The 18,233-nt window shown below is 37.1% G+C and overlaps 1 protein-coding gene across 1 annotated transcript; it reads left to right on the top strand.

Annotated features, from left to right (window-relative positions):
• The first annotated feature begins 519 nt into the window (after positions 1–519).
• LOC139947774 (kinesin-like protein KIF6) lies at positions 520–18,107 on the top strand. Its single transcript, XM_071945622.1, has 19 exons — positions 520–712; positions 2,433–2,617; positions 3,420–3,462; positions 4,107–4,211; positions 4,415–4,524; positions 5,439–5,568; positions 6,860–6,978; positions 7,378–7,465; positions 8,120–8,263; positions 9,153–9,239; positions 9,740–9,843; positions 11,003–11,108; positions 11,805–11,973; positions 12,917–13,330; positions 13,747–13,902; positions 14,408–14,667; positions 15,315–15,622; positions 15,944–16,050; positions 16,500–18,107. Exons 1-19 carry the CDS (start codon positions 653–655, stop codon positions 16,514–16,516), a joined length of 2,712 nt encoding a protein of 903 aa, XP_071801723.1. The 5' UTR covers positions 520–652; the 3' UTR covers positions 16,517–18,107.
• The last annotated feature ends 126 nt before the right edge of the window (positions 18,108–18,233 follow it).

Raw genomic sequence — 18,233 nt, 5'->3', positions numbered from 1 at the left:
GGCTTCAAGAATATTAAGCTCCCCAAGTCCATCCATTAATTTCGGCTAATTTTTGTTGTTGGCTTTTGGTCATTGATTTATAAGTTATTTGGTACTTTTTGTTTAATGATAAACCTACCACTTTGAGTCACTGTTCCTGTTTATTTGCATCTCATCGTGTCTTTACCCTATTCGATCTTGTTTAATTGAGTTTTTCTATAAGAGAGTTCCCCCATAGCATTTAGTTTTAATTGGTTTATTCAAGTTGTTTATTTTATAACCGGTTACATTTTGTTTAACCTTTGAAGTAGTCTAGTTGTTGCTATACGAGTTCTACATGATTGCTTTTTGCAACTACCTAAAATAACACGGCTACCCACCACTTAGATCCTTGTCATTTTATATTTCGTTTAAAAATCATAAGTTATTTTAGTAATAAAATAGTAGTCCAGAATTAAATAAATTATACTCTAATGAATTGAACGAAATTTTGCCGATAGAGGGCGCACATTCATTACTGAAATTTCCCTGGCATTTTTGGTGATTGATTTGGTGTGCACAGTAAACGTCTCTCGGTGTACAAATGTAACTACAAACGGCTCTTTTGATCTTGTTGTGACTGAAGTGGGCATGAATTCATCCTAAGATATAGAATGGAATATATCTTAAGACGATGGTTAAGCAAGGAATCAAAATATTCTGTCGGATAAAGCCAACGAAAGCAAAAACTGGGGTAAGAAGATTGTCATTTTATGCTGCTGGAGCACATACATAATAGCGTTAAATGGTTGCTAACAACGACAATCTGACAGCAGATCTGTCTTACTCCCTTAAACCATGGAGGAAGGACAGAGAGGTTTGTCCTTCCTCTATGCTTAAACTAGGCAGCGTATGGTATTATAGGCATATAAATACCGCCATCTTTTTTTTTAGTTACTTTGTAAAAAACTTCCGTATCCGGCTACCACTTTAATTCATTTAGTTAGATATAAATAACTGAGCTAAGTAATTATACTGTTTACTCAACTCAACTCAAGCAAGAGTAACAATTCATTAGTAGTAGGGGCCTATCTTCTATTTTAAAGGTTTGTCCTTATAAATGTATGGAGTTTTGGCAAAACAAAAAAATAAGTGAAAAGTGGTGGCAGGATAGATGGCAGGATTAAGGTGAGGAAACATTACCGAAATCTTTCCATTTTATTTACCGTTGTCAGACTCAAGACTGTAGGTAGTAATTTCTCAAGACGCAGCTACAAGTTGTTCAAATCTGTGTTAGAAATTTGTGTTTGTATTTAAATATTGGCTAGGAAAAAATTGGCCTGAAATAGCGTCATATAGACTAGAGTGCTATATGATTTCCAGTGAATTAGCATTTGACATTTATTTATTACTTTCTGTGTGGAGCCACCACTTTTTCACTCATTTTTACAAAAAGGGATATCTCATTGAGGTAAATTAGATACTATATTATTTCATATCGAGTGAAAAAGTGGTGGCGCCCTACGGAAACTTTTCCTTATTTAACTATTGCTACGGTAAAAAATATCCACTGCCAATTGAATCAGTTATGATGAAAAATAAAATAATGTTATTATGGCGTTACTGAAAGTTTGCATTCTAAACTTTTCCAAGTAGGATCTTAAAATGTTAACACAACAATAAGGATATATATATTTAAATATATCTTAAATAAAATTGTGAGCCAAAAATAAATTGTGCCATCGTGTGTTAAACTTAAAGTCACCTGGAAGTGGTATTTTGTCAAAAAAAAGCTTGTGTCACTAAAATGTGTATTTGATGAGTGGAATATGAATAAATAATTAACTAAGGTTTAATTAAATTAGTTTCCATGTTATTTACAAATTGGAAAAAAGCCTGACCCGAGAGGGGGCTGTTCGTGACGCCAACCGAGGCGCGATGAATCGCATGCAGTGCCAACACAATAGTGACGCTTGGCGTAAGCTAAAAACATGCCCTCAAAGTTGAAACAATACCTGATTTTTTTCACGTTTAGGTTCCTTACATCTTTCAGGTACCTTCTTCAACTTCCCCACTGGCTGGAAAAATTGTTAGGATGGCGTCATGTTTTAAAAAATAACTTTTTAGAAACGTGAAACACACGACTAGGACTTGAATGTACTTGCACGTACGTGTGTTCGATGTTCAATCGAGGCAAAGTCTGCCTCGATTGTCGAGTCAAAGTCTGCCTCGATTGACGAGGCAAAGTCTGCCTCGATTGAGGTCATAAAAGGGGTAGGTGGAGTCACCCCCTACACAACTTTATTTTGTTTTAAACATATAAATCGTTAAAAACAATTACTAAAACAATTATTTCCAGGTGACTTTAATTTTCAATCTAATTTTTATTTAAATCCCAATTTAAATTTTTTTTTTTTTTTTATCTCCATTAATTTATGATTGAAATGTGATGAATTTATTTTTCTTACTTAAAGCTCTTTGAAATTGACGAAGATGACAGCGGATATCCCAAGCTCTCCTTCGTGGTGCCCAAAGATCTCGCTTCAGGATTTATCAATAACAAGAAGGAGGAATATTCCTTTCGGTTCGATCGGTTATTCGACCAGTATACCAAACAAGATGAGATCTTTGATAATGTGGCTAAGGATGTGGTCGACAAGTAAGCAACATTTTCTACAGAACAATGGTTTATTTATTTTGTATCTGCTTTTGAATCGAGGATAAAGAATATTTGCTTTACCCTCAGACCGATGTGTAAGCACGGCATACTCAGTACGTTCTTGAGTCCTGCTCTAGCGATGCAAAGGGTTGTGGGTTCGAATCTAACCTGTGTGATTTGCCTGTAGATGTTCTTAACAGACTTTGGGGCAGTACTGAGTATGCAGTACTCAATACACACTGGTGTAAGGGGAAAAACAAATTGTTTATTTTATTAAACAACTTGAATTTAAGATAACAAAATGTGTTACTTAATAAACTGCACTGTAAAATTTTATTTGGAATGTTTGAAAAGATGTGATGTACAGAAAATGTTGACTGTCAAATCAGGGCTTGAAACTTGCAGGAAAATTCACAAGACATGGCATGGCGTGTAGCTCTTTTTTTTAATTTTTAGAACACCAACTATTTTTTAAAAGACCAGACCAGAAACAATTAAATTGCCTTTTTTTATACATCAAACCAAAACTTATTTGTTGATCTGTAAATGCTGAAAGGCAGATAGCATTTTCTCATTGAGAGAAAAACATCCTCTGGTGTGACTTTTTTCAATACAGTCAAAAGCATACAAGTTTCGGGCATTATTTACTTGACTTGGGCTTTGAGTCTATTAGAAACTGGTAGAGCATTGTCATTTGTTTTATAAGGCCTACACAATAGGCCTATAATGTTAGAAATGCTGCAATAAGCTTTTGGTAGAACATCCTTCTCACTTTTGCAAATCATTTTGTTTTGTATTACAGCTGCATCCTGGGGTACAATGGAACTATCTTTGCTTATGGACAGGTAACAATATTTTTTTTAATTTGTATTATATAATTGTCTTTTTTTTTATTGTCAGCAATCTCCATTAAAATTAAGATGGTCTTACCAAGGTGGGAAATTACGAGCACCACATTTAAAATTTGAGACGTTGTGTTTTTTTCTTTAGAAGTTTTGTAGATTTGTAAAGATCATACAATTATAAAAGCATGATCAGTGAAACTTAAAGGAACACGTTGCCTTGGATCGGACGAGTTGGTATATACAAAAGCGTTTTTAACCGTTTGTTATAAAAAGCATATGGTTGGAAAGATGTTTTAAAAGTAGAATACAATGATCCACACAAGTTTGCCTCGAAATTGCGTGGTTTTCCTTTTACTGTGCGAACTAACACGGTCGGCCATTTATGGGAGTCAAAAATTTGACTCCCATAAATGGCCGACTGTGTAGTCGACGAGGTAAAAGGAAAACCGTACAATTTCGAGGCATGTTTGTGTGGATCATTGTGTTCTACTTTTACAGCATCTTTCTACCTATATACATTTTATAACAAACGCTTTTCAAAGACCAACTCGACCGATCCAAGGCAACGTGTTCCTTTAATGTTAACAGAAAATAAAGGTAGTTGGCAATATTGAATGACTTTTTATTTTGCTTTTTAATGGCAGACTGGGAGTGGAAAGACTTTCACCATTACTGGTGGACCTGAACGCTACATCGATCGCGGGATCATCCCAAGGATGCTAACCTACATCTTTGAGGAATACTCACAGGTAAGTCAAGGACACAGAAGGAGGTCTTGATGAAAAGTTAGATTAAAATGAGATTAATTTAAAATCTAGCATTTTCAAACCAGTTTGCTTTAGCGCTTGCAGCGAAAGCAGAGCTGGGGCGCCAAATTCGCTTCGCACGAAGCATTCACAGGAAGTATGAACAAGATTTACAGGGTACTTGATATGCCTTTTTTATCACACAGAACCCAGGCAATGTATTCACCACACACTTCTCCTACCTAGAGATCTACAATGAGAGTGGATATGACTTACTGGATCCCAAGCATGAAGCTGCAAAGCTAGAAGACTTACCGTGAGTATTAACTAGAAGGGCAATCCCCCAGTGACTCACGTTACTGTGAGTAGTAACTAGAAGGTAATTCCCCCAGTGACTCACGTTACTGTGAGTAGTAACTAGAAATAATTCCCCCAGTGACTCAGGTTACTGTGAGTAGTAACTGGAAGGCAATCCCCCAGTGACTCACGTTACCTAGAGTAGTTACTATAAGGTAGGTCCCCAGTGACTCGCGTTACTGTGAGTAGTAACTAAAAGGGAAATCCTCCAGTGACTCGCGTTACCGCGAGTAGTATTAGGAGGGCTATCCGCCAGTGACTCATGTTACCTGTGAGTAGTAACGAGACAAACAATCCCCCAGTGACTCGTGTTACATTGATTGCAGGCTCCAGAAGCTGGTATCTCAAATGATTTTCTCGACTTGATATTTTGTTGTCTGTTGTTGATAGTGACAGTTTTTTAGAAACATGTAGCAAGTCACTGAAGTCATTCAGAAAACTAGATTTTTGACGTTCAATGTGCATTAACACTCTGGTTTAGTCTTAAAAGATTGACAAACTTAAAGAGGGGCTACAAGGTCATTATTATTCAGTTTTGTGATGCAATAATTTTCCAAAAGAGAGGAAAATTACAGGTTTCTTAATCCTATCTTCGTGTTAAAAGGGTGTTGAATGTCTTTTTGTTTGATACACTTCAACTCAAGCTGGGTAATGTTACAAAGAGTAGGTATACACATTCAAACTGGGGACCTATAACAAAAGAGGACAATAGGCTCCACAGTTCCGGAAAGGTCCACAGTTGGAAATTGTGTACAAAACCAATAGAGTATAAACAAAAGAGGGGACAATAGGAGATCCGCTGTTGCAGGCGTATACAAGCTTGTAAGAGTGTGAGTGTGTCCATTACTGAATTCTCTTTCATTATCTTTGCAGGAAGGTATCCCTGATGGAGGACAGCGATGGCAACATCCACCTTAAGAACCTGTCCATCCATCAGGCTAACAATGAAGAGGAGGCTCTCAATCTACTGTTTCTTGGAGATACCAACCGTATGATTGCAGAGGTAAGAAGACAGACAATATTTACTGGCCATGCAGAACAGTCAATATTGAACAAATCTATCAAACTTTTTTCAATTTGTTTGACCCACCAACCCACAATTGGATTTTTAAATGCCGGTCTGGACATTAGTAAGCGCTGCTTACTGTGAAGATCTGTGCTAACTGCCCTTTGGATAATGACTGTACTTTACCTTACTTTAAAGGGATACTTTTGCGGAATTCCGCGGTGAACAGAAAGACGAGTCTTGAAAGTTTGACCCAGACTGTTCTAGATCCGGTACACTAAAGAGCAAGGTAGTGTCTGGTGCAAACATGGCAGAAGTTTTAGATAACGTACTGTTTAAAGGCAGTGGACACTATTGGTAATTACTCAAAATATTTATTATCATTAAACCTTACTTGATTACGAGTAATGGGGAGAGGTTGATAGTATGAAACATTGTGAGAAACGGCTCCCTCTGAAGTAATGTAGTTTTCGAGAAAGAAGTAATTTTTCACGAGTTTGATTTAGAGACCTCAGATTTAGAATTTGAGGTCTCGAAATCAAGCATCTGAAAGTACACAACCTCGTGTGAAAAGGGTGTTTTTCTTTCATTATTATATCGCAATTTTTCAAAGGTTTATTACTTTATGCATAGGTTGAGATACACCAACTGTGGAGACTAGTCTTTGACAATTACCAATAGCGTCCACTGTCTTTAAAAACAGGGTTAGTGCAGGTTAGGTCTAGGCTAGCCCCTTTGAGCTTTCATAGTTGTTACAGCTGCATATTTTAAGCAGAATGTATTATTTAAAAAAATTCTGCTAAGCAAAATGAGCAGGATACCAGTCGCAGGTGTTACAAGTGAACTGGTGCACTGGCTTGCAATCTTATTCTGGTAAGCATCATTTTGTCGTGCTTGGCCACCTTTTTGGCTTTAGCACCTTCAAGACTTTGAGCCCTGGGCCCAATTTCATAGAGCTGCTTAAGCAAAAATTTTTGCTTAAGCAAAAATTTCATTGCTTAGTAAAATCAGATTACCGGCCAAGACTCCACTCAATTGTAATGCTAAGTAAACAACAGCTTAATACTAGTCATAAGCAATGTATATGGCAGGAAATTTTGGCCAGTAACATGTGTAAAATAAGCGAGCTATTTTTCGTGCTTAAGCAAATTTTTTGCTTAAGCAGCTCTATGAAATTGGCCCCTGGTGTTATTGGACTCTCCTTAAATCAAAGCGGCTGATTTGCAAGTCAAGAGTTGCTTCTTTAAAACTGATAACTGAGAAATATCTTCTCTTTCCGATGCTTCAGACACCGATGAATCAGGCGTCAACTCGTTCTCATTGTATCTTCACCATCCATATGTCTATCAGAGATGCCGGTTCAGCCACCATAAAGAGATCCAAGCTGCACTTGGTAGATCTGGCTGGGTGAGTAGTAGAAACCTTCTTTGTACCTTACAGCATACATGTAAACAGTAAAAGGGTTACTGCAAAATTTCTATAGGTCTTCTGGTGTTTTCGTCCGACAGAGAGTTACTACTTTTGAAGCCCCTCCTCACAACGAAAGTTTATACCAACATTTTTGAATTTACTATTACTACTATTATTATTTTTATATCACATTATCATCTTTGACTTGTTTCCTGCTTAGTTTCATGAAGCAGAATGATTTTAAATGCAACATTTTCTCCCCGAGGGGCTCTTTGAAATTGAGTCCTGCAGTTTCTTTAATAACTAGAAAAAATGTTTATAAAAAAACTATATCTTTTGTTTCTCCTGGTGACTGTTGGATACTGACCACTTGTTAGTTCTCTTTTTAAATACCAGATCAGAAAGAATCGGAAAGACAGGAGTTGGAGGAACGCTTCTCACTGAAGCGAAGTATATTAACTTATCACTGCATTATCTAGAACAGGTAAGGTTGAAGTTGATGTAATGCAAAGCAGGATTGAAAGTTGTTGATTGTAAGATTTTGCAGATTTGTTTTCGTTTCGACCAACTAGTCATTTCTAGTAAAACAGGAAACACTGATTCTTTATTTTTTAAAGTGATGTGTACATTGTGCACATCATAAGAAGTATGTTATGGTGCTATCTAGAGTTGAAACCAAAACATTGAATTCTCTGCCCGGTAGTAATAGTTCTTTGCATAAGTTTTGATTAGGAGTGATGCCATAGGTCACACCGGCTTTGAAATAATAATATGATCTTTGAAGACACTCCTTAACCAAATTTATAAACAAGCAAGGATTGCGCACATGCCACCACGCAAGTTTCAGTAGAGGGCGGTTGAGCTGTAAACCCGATGGAGAGCACCTAGATATTAAGAATTAAGAATTTTATTGTCAACATAAATATACAGAATTTAAGTAACCATTGGCACATATGATCAAAACCATTATTAGTTAAAAACAATGATACAACATTGCACAGATTCTAAAGGACAGAAATATACACACTCAAATATAACATCCACCTAATAATGAGCAGTTTTACTAAGTATTTAGTTCTGTAAAAGTTCATAGCCCTGAAATTAAGCACAGAGAGTGTTCTTTGGCTTTCCCATTCAGGTCATTGTGGCGTTATCAGAGAAGTCTCGCTCCCATATTCCGTACCGTAACTCCATGATGACATCAGTACTGAGAGACAGTCTAGGAGGTAACTGCATGACCACCATGGTTGCTACATGCTCTGTAGAGAAGAAGAACATCGATGTAAGTATACTCAGTCAGACTACTTTCAACTAAACTTGTTTTAAATTTTATGCTTTTATAAAATAATCTTGAGCTGATTTTCGTGAATTGCTTTAGTATTTAAATTTGAGAGTAAGAAAACTCTCAATGACAGATGTTACCAGCTAATATCCTATGTGATTGTTCCTGGCCAATCAAGCAATATTATAAATTAGATATTAACTTGTGGCATGGGTGTTTAGTGTGTAAAATGCCTTGCCTCTCACCAATGGCTCATTTCATACAGCTGTTAAAGGCAGTGGACACTATTGGTAATTACTAAAAATAATTATCATCATAAAACCTTAATTGGTAATGAGTAATGGAGAGAGGTTGATGGTAGAAAGCATTGTGAGAAACGGCTCCCTCTGAAGTGACATAGTTTTCGAGAAAGAAGTAATTTTCCACGAATTTGATTTCGAGACCTCAAGTTTAGAACTTGAGGTCTTGAAATCAAGCATCTGAACACACACAACTTTGTGTGACAAGGGTGTTTTTTCTTTCATTATTATCTCGCAACTTTGATGACCCCTTGAGCTCAAATTTTCACAGGTTTGTTATACTATGCATATGTTGAGATAAACCAAGTGTGAAGACTAGTCTTTGACAATTACCAATAGTGTCCACTGTCTTAAAGTACACAAATTTGCTTAGAACAGAACAATCTTGCTTAGCAGTAACAGGTAACCAGTCAAAATAACATGTTTTATAAATTTGTACAATTGGCTTCTATTTACTTCAAAGTCAAAATGGCTAAGCAATTCTTACTAATTAGCAACACTTTGATTTGGGGCCCTGTTTTTACAACATCGATATGTTGTAAACATGCTGCTTAAATTAATGTATGTTTTGTTTTCTTGTTTCTTTAAAGGAATCCATTTCAACCTGTCGGTTTGCCCAGAGAGTGGCTATGATCAAGAATGATGCAATCCTGAATGAAGAAGTTGACCCCAAACTGGTAAGTCAACAACAAAGCTGGGTTTGGATTTCAATCTAGACGGTTTGAGTTCACAGTTTGTCTTTGAAGGTTTGTGTATGGGGAATAAAAGATATTAACTTCAAGTCACAAGAAATGCCATTGTACAACAAAATAAGCACTTGTTGGTAAAATACTACACAACATATACCAAGCTTTGGAACTGGAAATAACTAAAGGCTTGCCCATAAGCCTCTCTTAATATTCATGCATGACGTCATAATTCTTTCCCGAAATGAGGCCACCGATTGTAGTGGCCGCGCCTCCCTATGGCCTAGTTTTGGGTTAGAATTGTGACGTACTCATGCATAAATATTAAGAGAGTCGTATATGGTAGATGAGCTCGCAAGTGATGCTATGACTAGCAAACACGATTGCCATAAGAACTCTTATGAAAACTTGCAAGGCATATGAAAACCTTTCACTTGTCTTTGTTTCTTTAAATTGATCCATTCCATGTCTTGCTGTCTATCGTTCTGCAGATGATTGCTCGATTGAAGTCTGAGATCCAAGAACTGAAGAATCAGTTAACTCTTGCCACAGGGGAGCAGAGTGCAGAGGAACTCACTGAAGAAGATATAGAAAGGTACAAAACAAATGTAGGAGCACCAGCAGCTCCGCTTAAAAGGAACACTGTGTCATGCTGTGGATTTTGACATTTTAAAGGGATACATAATGTTAGTCAGGGATGAGATTGTTCAGACTTTTGGCTGAATTCAGACTTTTTATGTCGGCCTGGTAAAGAAAATCAGACAATATTTGTATCCACAAATAAAGATATCCTGCTCATTGGTCTACTTCTCTAGTGCTTTGGATACTGTTTTCAAAAGCTCCTTGGAATCTACAACCCCTTGGAATCTAATAATATATCTACCAAAAGGTAGAAATGCCATACCTATGAATTTGTATACAAGTTTCAGACTTTTTTGTTAGTAATGACTCTCGTCCCTGTGTTTTCAATCAATGGGTTACTTTGGAGGTGAAGAATGTTATTTTGGATTTACATGCTTGCAGTACCTACTGCTAAATATTACTGCACACTCAATAGTCTGGGCCTAGTTTCATAGAGCTCCTTAACACCAAATAACGGTTTTAAAAACATTGTCTGTGTTTAGCTTAGCAATTGAAAGCGAACCTCTTGATATCACACTGCTAACCTTATTCTGGTAAGCATACATTTGTTGTGCTTAGCTACTTTTTCTGGTCAAGCAGCTTGACGGTTAAACATTGTCTATGTTTAGCTTAGCAATTGAAAGCGAACCTATTGATATCACACTGCTAACCTTATTCTGGTAAGCATACATTTGTTGTGCTTAGCTACTTTTTCTGGTCAAGCAGCTTGATAAAATTGGGCGCTGGTTGTTAAAATGTCTGGAAGGCTCAGTGATTTTAGGCCAGTTAACTCCAACAGGACAAATCCGTTGATTTTGTGTTTTTTCACTAAACTGTGTGGATAATTTTTTATCATTTTATAGATGGTCTTGTCGAAATATTTCTTGTCCAGTAAATATTTGGGTCACAGTCTTGCAGTCTTGTTATCTTTTCTCCAAAATTCAATCAATGAAAGGGTTCGTGGTTTAAATCCCAACCGAGTAGCCTGTGTTTTTTTAGCAAAATTTGTTTGTCTGTAACTCAGTTCTGTTCCATTATGTCTGTTTATTCCGGTAAGCCTAATTTTGTTATGCTAAGCCATTGTTTGTGCTTGGCAGGTTTTTGAACCTTGTTTGTTTTTGTTTTTTGAACAGATTGAATGAAATCATCAATCAGTTCATCCAGGATTCTGATCAGGAAGCAACTCTGAACATCGGAGCAGACATGCGCAAGATCAACCAGGCCTTCAGGATATTCAAGGTACAGTTTGATGTCCTTCAAAGGGATTAGTCAATATTTGAATAGCCTGAGCTGTTCACAAATTGTTAGCCGTTGTTGTTTATGCCTCATTTGGTAATGTATCTATAACTTCATATGCATATTTTTAAAGGAAGTGGACACTATTGGTAATTGTCAAAGACTAGCCTTCACAGTTGGTGTATCTCAACATATGCATAAAATAACAAACCTGTGAAAATTTGAGCTCAATCGGTCATCGAATTTGCGAGATAATACTGAAAGAAAAAAACACCCTTGTCACACGAAGTTGTGTGCATTTAGATGGTTGATTTCGAGACCTCAAGTTCTAAACCTGAGGTCTCGAAATCAAATTCGTGGAAAATTACTTCTTTCTCAAAAACTATGACACTTCAGAAGGAGCCGTTTCTCTCAATGTTTTATACCATCAACCTCTCCCCATTACTCGTCACCAAGAAAGGTTTTATGCTAATAATTATTTTGAGTAATTACCAATAGTGTCCACTGCCTTTAACGCAGTGCTTTTTAGTCCATTTTAGGATTGTTGAATGCACCCATTAGTGTACATACTTGATGTGAATGCGATATGAACTACATGACGCAAATATGCTTAACATGCTTTTACTCATTGTTTTAATTGTGACGCAGAGATTTTCGTGTCTGTTGATGATGTTTCTGATGAATTTCTTTCCTCATTAGAGACTAGCCCAAGGTAAAGGATTTGCCTCAACTGGTAGTTCCAGACCAGGCCAGAGGGAAGAGGAACAGTTAGAAGAACAGCCAGCCGTTGCTGACCCCTTGCCATCCATCAATCAAGTAGAAATGAAGAAGATGAAGGACTTGCTGCGACAGAGAGACAATGAAATCAGTATCCTTTAATACTTTATTCATAAATGCCTGAGACAGTTTCGCAATTCATATTGGTGGAGAGCGCGTCACGATAAACCTTTGTTCATGACCACTAAAAAGTGTTGAACATGGGCGTGACACGCGAGCTTGCCCCTGTTCTTATAAGACAGTATCTTCATTCCTATTGGGCGAAAGCAACGGCATCACGCGATACGCGCGACGCGCACAGCATTCCCTTATAAGGAGTTGTTTACCCAAGGGCAGCGGAGGGCTTTACCATTTCATAGCTGGAGGGGTGTTGTGTTGAAAGACCAACTTTTTGACCAAAACATGTTGACGTTTTTGACTGAAAAGGTATTTATGAATGGGAATCAAAGTGTGTTGAATCGGTTTTCAACTAGTGGTTTAAACCTGTCGAGGCCTGGTTCTTGATAATTTACCTCGACTTTGTCTTGGTAAAATTATCAAGAACCAGGCCTCGTTGGGATTAAACTACTAGTTGAAAACCTCTTCACCACACATTGATTCCCTTAAGAATGACTTTTCTAGTTGAAAACATAAATTAGCCTTTATCAAAGACTCTGCTAGGGTCAAAATTTTCAGGCCATCAACAAGTTTTGCAATGAGTACTTTTTGAATGTTTTTTTTTAACGGTGTCCATAAACAACTCTTTTTTTATGGCTGTGAATTTCATTCAAGTAAGTGTTTTTGAAAACCATGGATTAGGGTAATAGTTATGAACAGTTTCGTATTTTTGTTGATTTGTTTGTTTTTATAGTTATCGTTCTAAATGAGACTTCATTTTTCAGACAGTGTCAATAGTTTTCTCAAAGTTGGTACTTCTATAATGATCTCAAGATGATTGGTGCCAGTCAGTACCCACAACATTTTACTTCAATTACTTTTGGAAACAGCTGAGATGAACAAATACCAATTGAATCTTTAACCGGAGTGATATTCAGATATCCTTGTTAACATGCTCAAGAAGGAGAAGAAACGAGCCCACGATGCCCTGAGTCAGCTCCATAACCCAGGACAGAATTCCCACTCCAATCTCTCCGCATCCTCCTCCGATCAAGACATTCCTAATGGCTTCAGCTCCAGCATGGCCGCCGCACCCTCCAGGAAACATCACCAATCAGAAGACACTCACAGGTCAGGTGGTAGGTCCCACCAATCAGAAGACACTCACAGGTCAGGTGGTAGGTCACAACAGGAAAGGAACAAATCAGCCGAGGACGACAGGTCACATGATAGGGATAGACAAAGTGTTGACCAATCAGAAGAATCGTACAGGTCAGATAGTACTTCAAGACACAGGGAAGAGAGCAATTCTTCATCTTACCGACTGAAAGATTCAAAAAGAAAAATATTAGGTAGGTACTTTTTCTTCATTGTGGTAACTACATCTTTACATCCCATCCAGAGGACGAAGCAGTAATAGTTAAGTGTCTTGCCTAAGGACAATAGTGTCAAGACCAGGGGTCGATTTCACAAAGAGTTAGGACTAGTCCTTATCTTAGGACTAGTCCTAGGAGATAAACAACGAATGGTTAGTCCTAAGTTAGGGCGAGGAACTCATCCTAACTCTAGATAAGACTAGTCCTAACTCTTTGTGAAATCCACCCCAGGACTCTAACCCACACTCTGTTGGTTAGAATAACCAGTGCTTGAGCCCATCGGCCGCTCAGCAAAGACACGTCTCAAATGATGTACTTTAATCATTAATAATTATCAGCTGAAAATCCCACATATTGATTTAAGATGTCTTACCATGGCTTACCACCTTCAGGTGATATGTCTGTCGGTCGACAGGAAGCTTTTGAGATCTACAGGAGAGATTATTCACACAACGCTGCGATAGAGGACAACAAACATCAACTCAAACAACGCTACGGAGAAGCTAAGCTCAAAGGACAGTTTGTCAATGAATGCAGACATAACATCAGTAAGTTTGCCTTTCCATAAACTCTGGTAGTTTTTGCTTTAAAAGCACTGCACTGGAGACTATTGGTAATTACTCAAAATAATTGTTGGCATAAAAAGTTACGAGGTGACAAGCAATGGAGAGCTGTTGACAGTATAAAACAATGTGAGAAATGGCTACCTCTGAAGTAATGTAGGTTTTGAGAAAGAAGTACTTTTCCACTAAAATATAATTAATATTCATGTCATGGCCAGTCATGTCATACATTGTCGCCATTTGGTTGTAGCGACGATTCAACCCGGCAACAAAAAAAATGTAGAAACTCTCGGTTGAAGTTGAACTAGTTGTCAAACTTTTGTTTGGAACACTACTTGCTAATTTTTTCTTTTAAAGTTTACTATCAAAATAAAGCTAAATTCTCCAGTTATACAGAACTGTCAGTATTTTTTAATTCTGCAACTGTTTTGTTGGTTTTGTATTTTTAGCTGCTCTTCACCTTTCTTTTGATTTATTAATCAATGAGCAGATAAATTGAAGAGTCAGATTGAACATCGCCGCCTCCAGAGGGCCATGAGTGGAGACCAAGACCCAAACGTAATTGACGAGGTTGAGCAGTCACTCCGACACCAGATGGAAGAGGAGAAATCCAACTATAAAGAGACCTTCAACGATCTGCGCACACTAAAGACAGAGATTGAGCACCTGCAGCACTTCCTAGAGAAGTCACGGCTACAGCTTCAGAAGGACTTTGAGCTCTGGTGGGCAGAGCAAGCAGCCAATGTACAGGTTAGGAAATGCTGTGCTGTTTATTTATATAGATCAGTAGGTCCAAAGAAAGGTTATATTTCTGTTTGACATTGTCCTTGATAAAGGAATACACATTGGGTACATGTATGTGGAACTCGCATTCACATAGACGGCTGGGGTATTGTTGCGCTGATCTCCTTTGTCCCCAGTTGTTAGATTCATTCCAAAGTCCATCATCCTTGCTGGGTGGGCCCAGCTGCTAGATCCAATATGGTCTCGGATGGCCTATAGATCTTGACCATCCTGGTGCAAATTTTGCCTCTGCAGTTAATGGTCATGTTTAATGCGTTCTTTTCCAGGATGCTGTCTGCATGTTGAAGACATGTGGAATTTTCCAGTGAAGTACAAGTTGGCCCCATTGAGTGATTGTTGTTTTATCAACTTAGTCATTATACTGTCATTTAAAGTGTCTGAGGAAACTAAACACAAAAGTAATCCTGAACATTTTTTTACTAACAGTAGATATGAACTAATAGCAATAGCATGTCTCATTTTTACAGGAAATTCTTTAATCAAAATGTCAATTTGGGTTTTTGTCTCCTTTATAAGGGATAAAAACACCAGTTATAAATGCTTAACAAGTAGATAATCACATTAATTGATTCAGCTTATTTTTCCTTAAACAGACCCAGCAGATGCCCTTCCCACAGCCTCCCTCCAGACCCCCATCCAACCCCTCAAAGGCATGGAGAACACCCCCGGTCTCACCCATCAAGGACCAGCAACATGACCAACACAATCCCTCCGCCAACCTCGGCCTATCACGAGGGGTCACCTACTCCAAATCTGAGCACCCCACTGAATTACAACCGTTGTCGTCGGCCTCCAGGAGGCCCCCCTCTGGCCACTCCAGGAATGCCCTCCTTGGTGCTTTGTCTGCTGGTGGTCTAGATACAACACATCATGAGATACAGTCAAGATCACATCGTGCAAGGTGGGTTTAAAAGAATATTGCTGTTGAAATCAGGGTTTAAAAGAATATTGCTGTTGAAATCAGTTGAGCTCATAAACATGTAGGACAATACAAATGTAGAGCATGAAATCTGACTAACATCACTACAGAGAAACTACCCAAAAAAAACAAATAAAAGAATTCTATTTTTATCGTAACTTAGCAAATTACAACAAGCTTACAACATAATTTATACAGAAACTCAGCAAGCAATTTATGATGTCATCATCTTTAACAGAAATGTTTATTTGGGAACACAAACTATAAGTTGATTGATTACATGTTTTGTATGCTTTCTTTCAGTTCGGACTCCTCTGGTCAGTCAGCCGTCCAACTTACAGGAGATAAGAGAGCGGATGCTGACATCAAAGCCTTCATCAAAGCCAGACAGAAACTACTCCAAAGTAAAGGTTAGTTTGCACATTTGATCTCTCAATCTGTTTCACTTTTCATGTGGCTGTTACTTTAACAGTCTTTACAAAATTGATGAAAAAAGTCTGTCTTGTTATTTCAGTCAATCATTTGTCATATAATTTTCCTTATGAATGATAACTAATTTGTAATATGATAATTTTAATGTCGTTTGTGGTTGTATTTATGAAGAATTTATATAAGTGAAAAGTTTGTATCAAGTTGATACAAACTATCAACACGCTCATTAGTACAGAGATATTTATGTTCATAAATATTAAATACAACTTCATTGTATAGGGACAAAAGTTGAAAATACATGGAGTGTACACAAAATAAAAACATCAATGAAAAATGATAACCTGACATCTTTAATGAGGAGGAGAGGGAGAGTATTTTTCTGACAAGTATGTTAATAATGATGTTTGTTTCCCTCTTCTTTGTTCAGGTCATGTACAAAGATAGCATCAACTACCGGGTATTCATGGACATCTTGACAGAGAAGAAAACCCAAAGCTTCTTTGAATGAATATAAAAACTTTCAAGCATACTGTGTTGGTTATAAGTGTAAAATTCAAGCCCAGTTAAGCTTGGCAAGCATACAAAGTGTGGACCCGATAACAAAAGTGGTCCACACAAGGCATGGTTTAGAAACACTATGTGGACTTACACACATCCACACATTGGGTAGACCTGAACATGTACACCCTGCCTTGTTGTAGAAGTTGTGTTGTTAAACCAAGATTGAAAAAGGCTTGGCTTGGAAGCAGTTCTTTTTGCATAGAGCTGGGTATGCAACAAAGCAGAGAAATTGTAACGTCCAAAGTGTGTTGTTTGTTTTGCTTGAGGTTCCCATCTAAACTTGCACTGATTTCATTTTATGTCTTAATAAAAGGGAATTTTCTACAGAAGTCTTTTTGTTTTGTAACGTCCAAAGTGTGTTGTTTATATTGCTTGAGGTTCCCATCTAAACTTGCAAATGATTTTATTTTATGTCTTATAAGAAAAGGGAATTTTCTACAGAAGTCTTTTTTTTTTTTTTTTTAAATCTATTTTCCATTTAGAAACTAAAATCTTTTTTAAAGGATTGTGAATATTGTGCCAACCAAAAAGAAAAACTATGTCTTTATAGCAGAAGAAACTTGGTTTGTAAAGTTTTATTTCTAAAAGTGTACATTTCATGTAAATGAATGCAAAAGTTATGTTATGAGGATCATATTTAGTTTACCGATGAATTTTTTAAATCGATGCTCTCAAAATTCTTCATTGGGGCCTGGACCAGATTTGTTGCAACATAGGTGTCATGTCATTTTTGTGCTGTCGCGGAATTGTAATTTTGGTGGCTCAGGCTGAGTCGTCACAATGTGGGTTTGAATCCTGAGCTGTGACCTTAAGTAACACTGAACTATAATTTCTCTGCAGTATCCTGACATTATGGTCTCTGCAGGGTTCGGTGAAGATATAAAAGTACTCCGCAAGTTGTAAAATTACCGTCCAGATCATGCTTATGTGCCTTCCAAGAAATCAGATTTAATTTCTTTGTTTATCGTCTTTGACAAACTTATCTAAGTTTTTTAAATTATGTTAAATTATAACTGATTAATGGCACCAGTTTTTGGGTTGCCAGAATGTTAAGAAAAGTTTTAATTGTCCGTATTCAAATCTGTCCAATGAACTTTGCTCGTCCTTCAACTTTAATTTTTTTACATTTTTTATCCTGACATTATGGTCTCTGCAGAGTTCGGTGAAGATATAAAAGTGTACTGTACTCCGCAAGTTGTTAAATTACCATCCAGATCATGCTTATGTGCCTTCCAAGAAATCAGATTTAACTTCTTTGTTTATCGTCATTGACAAACTTATCTAAGTTTTTTAAACTATGTTTAATTATAACTGATTAATGGCACCACTTTTTGGGTTGCCAGAATGTTAAGAAAAGTTTTATCTGTATTCAAATCCGGCCAATGAACTTTGCACTTCCTACAACTTTAAATTATTTAAATACCTAAAAGTACTTAAATTGTGATATTTATATGGTTAATTAAAATGTACAAATAATGAGAAACTTGTAAATATGTTCTCATGCATTCTTTATTATTTAATTGACTTTTTGACAAATTATCTCAATTAAATTATTGGTAAATTGACACACCCCTTTATTGTAGACCCTATCCAAACAAAC

Source organism: Asterias amurensis, chromosome 1 (assembly GCF_032118995.1).
Source record: "Asterias amurensis chromosome 1, ASM3211899v1".
Lineage (NCBI taxonomy): Eukaryota > Metazoa > Echinodermata > Asteroidea > Forcipulatida > Asteriidae > Asterias > Asterias amurensis.
The sequence above is the reverse complement of the archived record's forward strand: the minus strand, read 5'-3'. Positions and strand labels throughout refer to the sequence as shown.

What these genes read in the sequence shown, in the direction of transcription:
- LOC139947774 (XM_071945622.1), top strand. Translation starts at nt 653, where the DNA reads ATGGTTAAGCAAGGAATCAAAATATTCTGTCGGATAAAGCCAACGAAA. An exon ending in CTATCTTTGCTTATGGACAG is followed by an intron (nt 3,463 to 4,106) that starts GTAACAATATTT and finishes TTTTAATGGCAG; the next exon opens with ACTGGGAGTGGAAAGACTTT. An exon ending in CACTTGGTAGATCTGGCTGG is followed by an intron (nt 6,979 to 7,377) that starts GTGAGTAGTAGA and finishes TTTAAATACCAG; the next exon opens with ATCAGAAAGAATCGGAAAGA.